The sequence below is a fragment of the Pararge aegeria genome, chromosome 17 (genome assembly GCF_905163445.1).
Source record: "Pararge aegeria chromosome 17, ilParAegt1.1, whole genome shotgun sequence".
NCBI classification, from domain to species: domain Eukaryota; kingdom Metazoa; phylum Arthropoda; class Insecta; order Lepidoptera; family Nymphalidae; genus Pararge; species Pararge aegeria.
The window spans coordinates 1,129,824-1,142,807 of NC_053196.1; the positions used below are offsets into that span (position 1 = coordinate 1,129,824).

A 12,984-nucleotide genomic window follows, 5' to 3' on the forward strand; every position below is an offset into this window, starting at 1 on the left:
TGTTTACATCGGTTTGGTACCACCATTAATATAAGCACACAAGCAAATAAACCCCTTATTACTCGTACGTAAAGAGACGATTGTACTATGCACGATATTGAAGATGGTTTTAATGTACACAATTTAGATATATAAATGGTTATATCCAATTAGTTTAGACTGAGAGCTACTGAATAATTTATTCAATGTTCTTAGACAGGTTCGTTTATACACAACCATTACATAATCCTGAGCTTATCGAAGCCCCGCTTCTGGGAAAGGCCTCTCCTACGTAAAAGGGGTTCAGAGCTTAAGATGCTGAGTATTCCGAAATAAACTCAAACAACTTATACTATAAATAGCTGTTGCCCACGTTCTTTGTACGCATTTATTTATTACGGTTTTTTAATAGTCCCGCTTGGTTTCACTGGGATAAAAATTAGACTTTATCACAATCCGTCCTTTTAATTGACTTTATGCCAAAAACTAAGATGATTAGTTGCTTAGGTCGTAAAAGAATGACAAATTAACAGAAAAACTAATTTAATAACTTAATTTGCTATACTCCGCGAACAGCAGGAGTAGTAACTGTATGATGTAATTCCACAATACAGATGTTATGGATTTCCGCAAAGTAACGCCTGCTTCTATCCAATAGCATTTATTAGGACTAAATCTATGTTATTTTTCAAAGCAATAAAAAGATGCTATTCTTGACCATGGTTAACCGCTACACGAATAAGAAAAATGTCTCGCCAAAAAAATGGCAAAATTTTGTAAACAGATAGATGGAAACTTAGAAAAGAACCTGGAAAAAAAAATTCAATAGCCTGTACCTGTAGGCGGCTCCCGCAGGTAACCACGCAGTCTCTATTATTCAGTATAAGTTATGATAGGTGGCACTACCGGCAGAGCTATTCTAAAAGAAAAATAACTATGCATAAAATGTTTTCTTTGTCTGCCAGTATCCTGATTTTAATCCAGGTCATGCTCAGAATCCGAAGACCCGCGTTTTCCTTGGTGCCCAGGGTTCAAGCTTGTTCCAGCGGCTTCCTGAAGACACTCGCTGGCAGGTTTGATTGCCAGTACCTCGATATAACCTATTTCTTTAGGCTAAATTTACTCATATTAGTTTTTTAACTTTGTATTTCACTAACAATATATGATCCAAGTCGATCGAATAAATGATTCCTATTTATTTACAATTTTTACGATTACGATTATTATAACATCTGAATGTTCTCTTTTCTGGTGGTGGACTATTGACAAAGATATGCCGCCAAGCAATTTAGTGTATCGGTACGATGCATAGAGACTATTTATGGGGATATGTTTGAATATAACAGCTATACCCCTATTGAGTGACTTGTAGAACTAACGGTTCCAGTGGAATGTTGATGTAAATCCTAGTAAAAAAAATTAAATGTTCTTTGATGGGATATAAAACGTCCACTACCTCTCGGACTATTTTATTCGAATAAATCAAATTGAATGGGTCTCGTAATATTTTTATCTTGTTTTTCATTCACTGAAGGCCGGGTGATAACAATGATAACGTGGGATTTGGGCTACATATAGAGTGGCGCGTACGTCACGTATGTATTCAAACAACTAAGTTTACTTTTATTTGATTTTTTGTATTATATACATTTTAGAATGCATATAAAAACGGACCCACAGGATTTGAACCTGCGACTCTCTGGCAATAGCGGCGTGAGCGCTTTTTCCACTAAGCTGCGGCTAGCCTACCGCCGATGCCGAAATTAGTATATGTATCTTGTATAAGTCTTAGAGTGGCTGTAACATTTATAAAGATGAAATTTTTTGTCCAAGTATAGGTAAATCAATAATATAAAATTATGTTTCTTATACGTCACGTAACAAGTAGGTACATGTAAGCGGTGATAGACCAGTAGTTTGGAGGTCGGCTTCAATTTCGGAGTGCTGAGTTCGAATCCCAGCACGGACCTCTAACTTATGTAAGTTATATGCGTTTGAGGTAATTAAAACATCACTTGCTTCAATGGTGAAGGAAAACATCGTGAGTGACCTGTATACCTGAGAGTTCTTAGTAAAGTTCTCAATGGTGTGTGGAGTGTGGGGCAGCGTGGTGGCCTTAACCCCTTCTCGAAGAGACCCGTGCCCTGCAGCGGACTGGTAATGTGATGATGAGGATGATTACTACTCAATTTCCTAACTCCAGAGATAGCAGATACTGTGAATTTATAACACAAAAGTACAATAACTAACCTTTTTGGATCAAAACCGGAATTCGAACCAAAGAATTCGCTATTTGTCGTCAGACATGTTACTAGACCAACGAGGCAATGCCGAGTTTTATTTTGTAATATAAACTAACTTTACCGTTCTCAGCAGACGAAGTTTAAATGGTTGAACATTTTTGCCCCAAAAAGAGTCAGTGCCATGCTGTGGAAAGGCATTTGCCGTGAGCGACATTTATAGATTGAGTTTTAAACTGGAAACTTTTACGAGACATTTACGATCAAGAAGATATATTCTACTTTTAAATTTTACAATTATTATAGCGAACGCTTTTTTGATTACTTGACTTCATAAGGATGAGGGTAATGTATTAGGGTGGTTGATGAGATATCACATGTATTTATTTATTTATTTCATTGAAACAAACAGTACTATTACATATTGCAGTAATGTAATTTTTTTATCACATAAACCAACGAAGTTCCCACTACATGGTTATTCATAAACAAAAGAAAGAAAGAATTGATTTAAATCCATACTACCCCAAGCAAAATTTAATAAAAAAATGAAATTCAAAATTCTTTTATTTCAAGTAGGCCTAATTGAAGCACTTTAGAAACGCCACGTCAGTCTGTTTGTAGTGACTCTACCACCGGTTCGGAAGGCAGATTCTACCGAGAAAAGCCAGCAAGAAACTCAGCAAATTACTCTTTTCAAACGTCATTTTCAATCGACACGACATCATACTGGAACGCTAGAACCTTTGGCGGAGGCTTTTGTAGAGTGGTAACTACCCACGGTCGAAGCCTCCCACCAGACCATACCAGAGAGAGTTCATAAATTATAAATTCCCAAATTATTCTTCCGGGGATTGAACACAGGACTTCCCACTTATAAACCACAGCGTTTACCCCTGCATCAGAAGTAGGAAAGTTCTTTGTCAGTGTTTAACTAAGAACTTACAGTGGCTTACATTAAATCAATATGTAACTATCATTGCCTTAGGTCGTCAGAATACGGTATACGCTCCCAGTACACCGTATGCCCGTAACACGAGGAAACATAAATATAAATAAATCTGCCTATTAACGTCAACGACTACCGAAAATATGGTGTCTCGTTAGGGGAGGCTGCCGCTCACACCGCCGCGTAACAAGTCATAACTTAGAGACTACAAACCTCAATAACTCAACGGTTAAAACTGTAATATGTTACAGTTTTTTAAACTGTGATATGTTACAGTTTTAACCGTTCCTTTCTAAAACTGAATTGTTTAATAAACGGGTTAAAGGTAATGGCTACTCAGAAATGACAAAATTCGCGGGGGACCTGCTTTTCTCAGTTTTGGCAGCTGCCATTGAAATAACGGGGCCGGGTATGCTAGGAATCTCCAGCGGATTGACAGCAACAACAAGCGAAACGTAGGGTTGATCTGGACGCAATCCGTATAAAATTGAGGAGTGCAGTAATCGCTAAAGGAGTCTATCTCTTCCGGGAACACCAATTATTGAGATGATAGCGATGATGATAAAAAAATAAGCTGTAGTACTACGTAGTGCCGTATCTCCTTCCAGGACCTTTAACATTCAATTGGGGGTAAGGGAAATATTGGTCCGTTTTCTTTATTATTTTTGATTCTTAATAAAAATAAATTTGCTTCATTTTCATCATCATCACTTCAACCTATTGTAGTCCACTGCTGGGCATAGGTATTTTGTAATGAGTTTCAAAATCCACGGTCATGGGCCGCTTGTTTCCAGCGGCTCCCAGCGACTACAGTCGTTACAGTATCTTTCTCGTTGAAGGCCGACCAACGCTAAGTTTTCCTATGGTGATGTACTCGTAATTAAATGTTTAAAAAAAACATACAAACTAACAGACACACTACCGCATAAATAATAATAATAAAGTATAAAGTATATTCTACAATAAATCGAGGATAGATAAATAGATAGAATAACTTTATTGCAACAAAACACAAAGAAACAATACTAAGACAAAAGGATAAAGTGTAAAGGTGCAAAGGCGGCTTTATCACTTGAAGTGATCTTTGATGAGCCTAGTGGGTAAGTCTTTCCATTCGGGTGAGCTGAGGTCGATCCCATTACGCGATGCCATACGCACCTTTAACTTTCGGAGTAATGTCCGATTTAATTTAGGCAGTTATATATCACGGTGAAGGAAAACACCATAATAAAGTAAATATACTAAGATAATACACACATCGCCATCTAGCCCCAAAGTAAGCGTAGCTTGTATTATGGGTACTAAGATGGCTGATGAATATTTTTATAAAAAACATTCATGTTCATAACACAAACATATTCCAGTTGTGGGAATTGAACCACAACGGCCTTGAACTCAGAAAGCAGGGTCGCTGCCCACTGCGCAAGTCTCAAGGATCCGCACGTGACCTTGGACTAAGGCCTTAACCGTTCTCATTCTGAGAAGAGCTTTGTACCATATTACACCCCTTTGTAAACGAGGTCAATAATTTGTTACACCAAAATAAACATAACTGGAGGTGGTTTGGAAAGTCGCTCGGTCACTGTTTGTAGGCGACCACTACTCGGCGACACGACAGCGGGTTACGACACTACGACGACAGCGGGATACGACACTACGACGACAAGACTACAATAGTGTCCTGACATATACCCCAGATATGTGAGGGTGGTACCACAAGCGCCTATGTTCAACTACTTTGAGACTTTAAATCTCAAAATCCTCTGCCATAATACCACACCGCTTACCGCTGCGCCAGTGAGGTCGTCTCGTCATATTTATGTTTTAGTTTGAATATTTAAGAAATTAAATTTGCCATTTTCAGTTATTTACATCCGACACTCGTTCACTTGTCTCGCTCTTAACCATGCCATTCATAAGCAAGAAGTGAAATAGCATGCTGAATAATAAATATACAGCCACAAATAGGAGCTACCGGCTCACGCCTAGAACCGGTCCGAACAAACATAACGATAAGAACCGATTACGTATGCTAACTGTTTTGTTTACCTCCATCAGGGACTGCTAATTCGGTATACCGCCAAGCTATAGCCGCTCAACCTGTTTGTACTTATTTATACACCTTCCACGATACGCCCGCGCCTGTACACAACAAACGACAAAGTATACTTTTGTTTTGAACCCCCGACGCAAAAGACGGGGTGTTATAAGTTTCACGTGTATTTGTGTGGTGTGTGTGTCGGTCTGTGGCATCGTAGCGCCCGACCGGATGAATCAATTTTGATGTTGTTTTTTTTTGGAAAGGTGAATTAGTTGGGAGTCTTCTTAGCTAGGTTTGTTGAAAATCATATCTACATATTTTTCACAATCCCCTCAATATGAGTATTAAATAAAAGGGCTTGACTAGTGGAATACTATGAACCATCAAATCGATAAATTTTGAATCAAAAATGGCGGCAACCACAAAATAATGTACACGGTATCGAAAGTCGGGGGTTTTTAAACTTTGTTTATGTTTGCTTTGCTGTGAATTGTGACTCTAACCAGGTTGCTCTTCGAATAATTTTAAATGACTATGTGAGATGGTGAGAACAAAAAAACCCCGGCATAGTTTGTTGCGGGCTTCTTCTAGACCAGGACGCGTTTGGAACCCTCGTAGTTATCATCTCACTACCTTGCACTTCTCATGTAATGTAAGCATCAAAAGTGCCACTGAAGTACTTGAATAAAGATATTTTTGACTTGACTTGACTTCACTTTATTTACTTATGAATGGATTATGGATGATGGAAGTAAACAACCCACCTATATTGGAGCAGCGTGGTGGGTCCATGTTCTCAATGCGTCATAGATGGAAGAGGCCTATCATTAGTGCGTATGCCGTGTGGGAACGACAGATCAGAATGCAGTTGTCACCACCCCTTCGATTCCCGCGGGTGCCGTATGTGGCGACTAAAGATATATAACAAAGAGCAGGCAGCAGCGTCTATGCTACTGCTACAACCTACAGAGATCACTAACCCGCCTGGCCTTTAGTCAAAAAAAAAAAGTAAAAAGATCGAATTACTCAGTTATATCTCCGTATATACCTTTTATTTTATTAAGTAAGAATAAGTTACTTTATTTATGATAGAGGTGACTTTGTATTTATTTCTAGAATTTTTTCCTGAACCGAATGAAGAGGATAACTATTTATTCAGATACAAGGTCAAAAATAACATCCTTTTTTGGCTATGAAGACCTACTTACACAGATCATCAATAGTTAAAAGCACTCAGCACCTAAACTGAATACAAAACCGATTCCCCACCTGTCGATAAATATTTTCGTAAACTAGCGGTACTTACAAGGTTACGTCAAGTGGTAAAAACAAAACTTAATAAATTGTTGGTCTGTGGTAGACTGTCAGACTTTGAGAAATGTTTGTTCGCACGACCTTAACTTTCTCATATCGATTAATATCGGTGTCAGCTTGGGTTTTTTTTAATCGCATAAGAATAGTTATTATCTCAATGATGAAACTAATCACTTCTAGAACATCTAATCTTGATTTCGTCATTTCCTCACCTACTTAAATAAAATCAAGAAATTATTTATTGATATCTATAGTGAATCTTTTTACACTAACCGATCAGATAAAAACAAATGTAACTAAGTACTCGCTGAGTAAATAGCAGATGTTCTTTTTTTGGACCACAAGAAGCTAGAATACCTATCACTAGATGTAATTGCAGTCAAGAGACTGCAATACATCTCGTGTAAAGTAATGAAGCAGTCTAAAATGGTAGTGGGCTACAAGTAAGACGTAATGGGTGTTATAACCTTATGTATTTCTACGATTAGATGTGGCTTAGGATCGCGGTCGCCGTGAAAGAGATGCTGAACACATAGGTATTTCATTCCAAGGAGTGAGTTCCAATATCCACAGCTGAACCGCAGAATCCACGGTCCATTACTGCTTGTTTCCAGCGGCTCGTTTGATGCCGTCTTTCCACCTCGTTGGGACACGACCAACGCTGTGTTTCCAGTTGTAGAGTCGCCATTCCATCACCGCTTTTTATTTTAGACAAATTATAACCTTATATACGAATATATTACTTTATATCTTTTCTTTTTATTAACCAATGTTATTATGACTAGTAACTATTGTAATAGTTCTATTTGTAAGCTCTCGTTTCATAAAAAGCTAACGATAAGCTCAGCCTGTTTTTTTTATATAGTCTCACAATGTCATTTGAGCCAGTTTTAACAACTATCAAATATTTCAAAGTTTGCAAAACTTCGACCTTACGTCGCCAGTTAGATTATCGTATCGTTTGTCGTATCGTATCGCTATCCAACGAAACGATATATGTGATCGTATAAATATAATATTAAATCTTATCACAACAACAATTAAGAGTAAGTATAAGTAAATTATTTCGTTTTGCAACTGATTTCGTGAACACACGTAACTTAAAGCAATAAGTGTTTTTTGAAAATGATTCAACTTTTAATTATTTTATTTGTGGTAGCGTTGTATTTCTATGGCACAAGAAACTTTGATTACTTCAGCAAGAGAGGTATCCAATTTGAGAAACCGATATTCTTTTTTGGAGGATATCTGAAACAGCATATTGATAAAGTCAGTCTTTCTGAACGTTTCGCTATTCTCCATCGAGCATTTCCGGATGAGAAGTTCGTTGGATTCTTTGAGGGCAACACTCCAGCTATTCTCGTGAGCGACATCGAGATAATAAAGCATGTACTACTCACAGACTTTCGTGATATACATCACAGAGGAATCATTCCCCGTTCGGAATTCACGGAACCTTTAATGAGAAATTTGTTTACCGTAGATGGTGATGTATGGAAATTGATGAGGCAGAAACTGACGCCGGCATTTTCGAGTGCAAAACTAAAAGCCATGTTTCCACTTATTGTTGAAATGACTGAAAAATTGTCGAAACTGGCTGACGAAGCCTCAGCAAAAGAGGAAGCTGACGTTCGCGAGCTAATGGCTAGGTACACGACAGATTTCATTGGGGCTTGTGGCTTTGGCATCGACTCTAACTCTTTGAGCGAAGAAAATTCAGATTTCCGGAAACTTGGCAAACGTATATTCAATTTAACGATACGGGATTTATTTTTTAATGTTATGAAAAGAGTTTTCCCTACAGTCTTTAAACATGCCCGATATTTCCCGCCTGAGGTCGAGAATAAAACAATGTCAATAGTCAGACAGATCATGGCTGAGAGAAATTACCAACCTTCAGGGAGAAATGACTTTATGGACATGCTTTTGGAAATCAGGCAGAAAGGTAAAATTGTTGGGGAATCGATTGAACAGCGGAATCACGACGGTTCTCCAGCAATTGTTGCACTCGATCTCGATGATGAATTGCTAGCGGCACAAATTTTTGTTTTTTTCGCTGCCGGTTTTGAAACCTCTTCAGCGGCCAGCAGTTACTTTCTTCATATGCTAGCGTATCATCCTGAGGTTCAGAAGCGGTGTCAGAGGGAAGTCGATGAAGTTCTGGCAAAGCATGATGGCAAACTTTGCTTTGACGCCGTCAGGGAGATGAAATACTTGGAAATGGCTTTCAGGTAACAACATCACTTACTGACTACCCCGTTCTGGAAAATTATCAACCAGGATGAGATAGTAAGAGACATAATTTTCTCGCACCGCGCATGTTAGCCCTACAGAAGGACAGTAATATTATTCTAGTATTCATTCGTATATTTACATTTGCTACTTCTTTTGCAGAGAGAGCTTACGTTGCCTTCCTTCCCCCGGGTTCCTTATTAGAAGAACCACATCTAATTATACGATACCCGGTTCGCAAGTTACATTAGATGAAGGTACAGTTATTGTAATATCCACGGAAGCCCTCAGCAGCAGCGATAGATACTTTGATGATCCCGAAGAATTTCGACCAGAGAGATTCCATCCCGATAACATTGGAAACATAAAGAAATGTACTTTTATGCCATTTGGGGACGGGCCGAGGTCATGTATAGGTAAGATTTTTGACAAACGAAGCTTTTACTCTTGTCCAAATTGTCTGAGTAGTTTTTGTTAGGGCTTTTTTTACAAAGTAATCTCAACCGTCTCGTATTGCTACTTCTTAATAAATTCTTTTATACAGTTCATAGAAGTTACTAATTTGTATGAAACAACCATTGTTTGTATCATTAATATATTACTAACTAGCTATCCCCGCGAATTTCATTTCGCCTTAGTTTATTTCACATCTCAATGTCTTTATAAAGTACAATACATAAAACTCATCTTACTCCGGAACCTCTCTATAGGTCACATCAACAGTTTTACGATTAGGTATAGACAACTTGACGTGCGCTGTCAATTGTGTTTTGTTACTAATGAACGGCTAGATAATTGTTTTGATTTTAAATTAAAAAAAATATTGTATTTTAATACTTATTCTCCTATTCCGGATTAACAGGAATCAAAGAAATCAAAAATAATGAAAATCGGTCCAGCCGTTCTCTATAAATGGAGTAACTAACACGACTTTGTTTTATAGATGTAGAATATAGATATATATATAAGGACTGTCGAACGGGATAAACAGTATCCTATGTCCGTCTCCTGGCTCTAAACTACCCACCTACCAATTTTCAGCCATATCGGTACAGCCGTTCTTGAGTTATAAGTAGTGTAACTAACACGACTTTCTTTTATATATATAGATGTCTACACAGATCGTGAGGATGGTTTTATTTAGAAAAAAATTAATACCTAGTATTTTACTTTTGCATCAATATTCTTTCGCTTTTAATTAGTATTATAAGCAGAAGGTTCAATTTGGAATAGCATTTACAGACAATGAGGTACTTTCTATCTAGTTTTAAATTAAATTAAACAATATTTTTCAGGCGAGCGCTTAGGCATGATGCAGTCAATGGCGGGAGCGGCTACTATTTTGAGCAGATTCACAGTGGCGCCATCACGTAGTTCCGTTCGGAAACCACGGGTCGATCCCAAGTCCATCCTCGTCCAGAACATAATCGGGGGATTGCCTCTGGCGCTAAAGCGAAGAAATAATAAAGCTGAATCACTATAGCACCATCTTTTACTCTTTCAAACTTAAAACATCCTTTAGTTATTAGCCTTGACTGCAATTTCACCTGGTGGTAAACCAAAATTCATTCTAAGATGGTAGCGGGCTAATCTGTTGTCTGTGGAGTTATATCAAACCCCTTACTCCGTATTAATTGTAATCATGGCTGCACCTTCTGGTCAGTAGAGTAGTGAAAAGCCACAGCCCAGAGAGAGAACATTTAGAAAATTCACCAGCGAAGAGGCAATGAATGTGGCTCGAAGATCTGAGAAACGGTAGACGATGGGGTTTAAAGGTTCTAGAATGGAAACCTCGCTCTGGTAAACGCAGTGTTGGGGGACCGCTCAGGTAGACAGATAACTTCCATTGGGTCGAAAAGAGGTGCTAGAAACAATCGGCACAAGACCGTGTAATTTAAAACACTCTACAAAATGCCTACGTCCAGCTACATTCGGTAATATGATGATGATAAAGCCCCTTGTTTGTGTCAGAGATTCAGAAAGTAATTATAGTAATATAATATGATATATCGGTGGGGCACAAAGCTCGATAGATGCTGGATTCTCAAGGTATTGTATTGGTTAACGCACCTTAGCGTTTAAGGACGGATAATATCCAATAATTCGCAGGGAGCCACTGGATGCAAACGGCACAAGTTCGTGAAATCCGAAATTCTTTACAAAAGGCTACGTCCAGTATATAAGGGCATGCCATATGGGCATGCGTCGGTTGAGGTTATGATGATAATAAAAGTTGCGTCAGAGGTTTAGAAACGAATTATATTGATATGATAACTATATCAGTGCATATGCAGCTAAATACAGCGCAATGTTCGCTTTCCATACCGGCCGTGAATATTGATGCGGTATTGTTTACTGGCTGGTGGTTTGAATAAAGTACATGTAGTACGGGAGCCGACGACCTAAATTATCGAGGATCTCGCTCTTTTTTTTAAATATTAAAAGTGGAGGTTCCGAGTTTCCGGCGGGACAAATCTGAGAATTCACAATTTCAGTAAGGAGTAACCATCCTACCGTTTGTCGGTAGGATGGTTTACCAGCCTTTAGCGTTCCGGTACGATGTAGCATAGAAACCGATTAGGGGTATGGTATTAACATAAACTGCCATACCTCTTGGCCCGCTACTATCTTAGTCTAAATAGTGAGAATGCGGAATGGATTGAGGAATTAAAAAAAAATTATGAATCCTAACGAGTTTTGCACCTAAATCAACGCACTTCAGACCGGGACACAGGAAGCGACTTGGTGAATAAGCACCGCCACACCCTGTTCTACTACTAAAGCTACCGCACAGCCACTACTACTGCCACTCCTACTACCCCTCGCACTCCCACTGCCAGTCCCACTGCAACACCCACAGCCACACCGATAGCCGCACTCACCCGCACACCCACAGCCACACACATTGCTACACCCACTGCTACACAAAATGTTCCAAGTTTGCCGTGAAAAAAAAATGTAGTTGTCTTATGCTTATTCCTGCCGCCAAGTAGCGTTGCAGCAAAGCTATGAAGGGAGTAATTACATGCATTTTTAGGCTGTACGTGATCCTTGCATGCCCTGTAAAGTGTTGCTATAGTTATAGGGAATGGTTTGCAATTTACCATTTTGATCAATCAATTATTACTTTAAAGAAAAACTGTCATACTCCATCGGATTATTTCCTAATGGACTTTTTTATTGCACTCCTAGACTATCCGAGTCTATTTTACGACAACGCTCGTCGTGTATCGAATATAAACCGATTAATATTGTCGGATTAAAGCAAGTTATGATAGCGGCTGCATGCACAGCACTGTCCGAGCGGCCCGCCCCGCCTGCCAATGATGACACGTCGGCGTCACATACAGTACCGATTTACATAAATAAATCCTTACTAATATTCTAAGCGCGAAGCGGTGATTGGCGCATTGGGTAGGAGTTCTCTTAAGGGGGGCCGAATTCGAATCCCAGCACGCACCTTTAACTTTTCTAAGTTATGTGCGTTTTAAGTAATTCAAATATTATTCACTTGCTTCAACGGTAAAGGAAAAGATCGTGAGGAAACCTGCATGTCTAAGAGCTATACACTATGTTTTCAACGGTGTGTGGAGTCCACCAATCAGCACTGGGCCAGAACCCCTTCTCACTGTGGAAAGAGACCCGTGCTCTGTAGGGCGGTAATGGTTTGATGTGAATCATCACATTACCGGCATCATTGTCAGTTGATGACAAATTCTAAACCGTAAAAAACCAGGGTTACAGTCATAGCTCAACGAGTCGCAAAACTAAAGTGGCAATGGGTGAGGCACATAGCTCGGAAAATCGATGGACGTTGGGATCCAAAGGTGATAGAATGGCGACCTCGCTAAACGCAGCGTTGGTAGACCCCGAAAAGGTGGACCGGTGACATTAAACGAGTCGCATCGAGCCGATGGACCTAAGCGGCACGAGACCGTGGAACGGCTCCCCACGCATACTCGACGAGCATATTGGCGTTAAACACGGCAAGTTCACATCGTATTGTGCACCTCTAAGAATGTTCTCATTCTGTTTCGGTCGGTTCTACACCGTAGTCCACTACGCTGGGTAAGTGCTGATCGGTGGACTTCACACGCCCTTGAGAACATAAACACAACATAAATCAAGGACTCTCCAGGATGCATGTTTCGACACGATGTTTTCCTTCACCATTGAATCAACTGATATTTGAATGAAATACATTTTGTTTCCTATTTCGGTTGCCATGG

The 12,984-nt window shown here is 39.2% G+C and overlaps 1 protein-coding gene across 1 annotated transcript; it reads left to right on the forward strand.

Moving 5' to 3' along the window:
* The first annotated feature begins 7,648 nt into the window (after nt 1-7,648).
* On the forward strand, nt 7,649-10,238 carry LOC120631216 (cytochrome P450 6B6-like). Its single transcript, XM_039900698.1, has 3 exons — nt 7,649-8,754; nt 8,918-9,171; nt 10,051-10,238. Exons 1-3 carry the CDS (start codon nt 7,649-7,651, stop codon nt 10,236-10,238), a joined length of 1,548 nt encoding a protein of 515 aa, XP_039756632.1.
* Nucleotides 10,239-12,984: the final 2,746 nt, after the last annotated feature.

What these genes read in the sequence shown, in the direction of transcription:
- LOC120631216 (XM_039900698.1), top strand. Translation starts at nt 7,649, where the DNA reads ATGATTCAACTTTTAATTATTTTATTTGTGGTAGCGTTGTATTTCTAT. An exon ending in TACTTGGAAATGGCTTTCAG is followed by an intron (nt 8,755 to 8,917) that starts GTAACAACATCA and finishes CTTCTTTTGCAG; the next exon opens with AGAGAGCTTACGTTGCCTTC. An exon ending in CGGGCCGAGGTCATGTATAG is followed by an intron (nt 9,172 to 10,050) that starts GTAAGATTTTTG and finishes AATATTTTTCAG; the next exon opens with GCGAGCGCTTAGGCATGATG.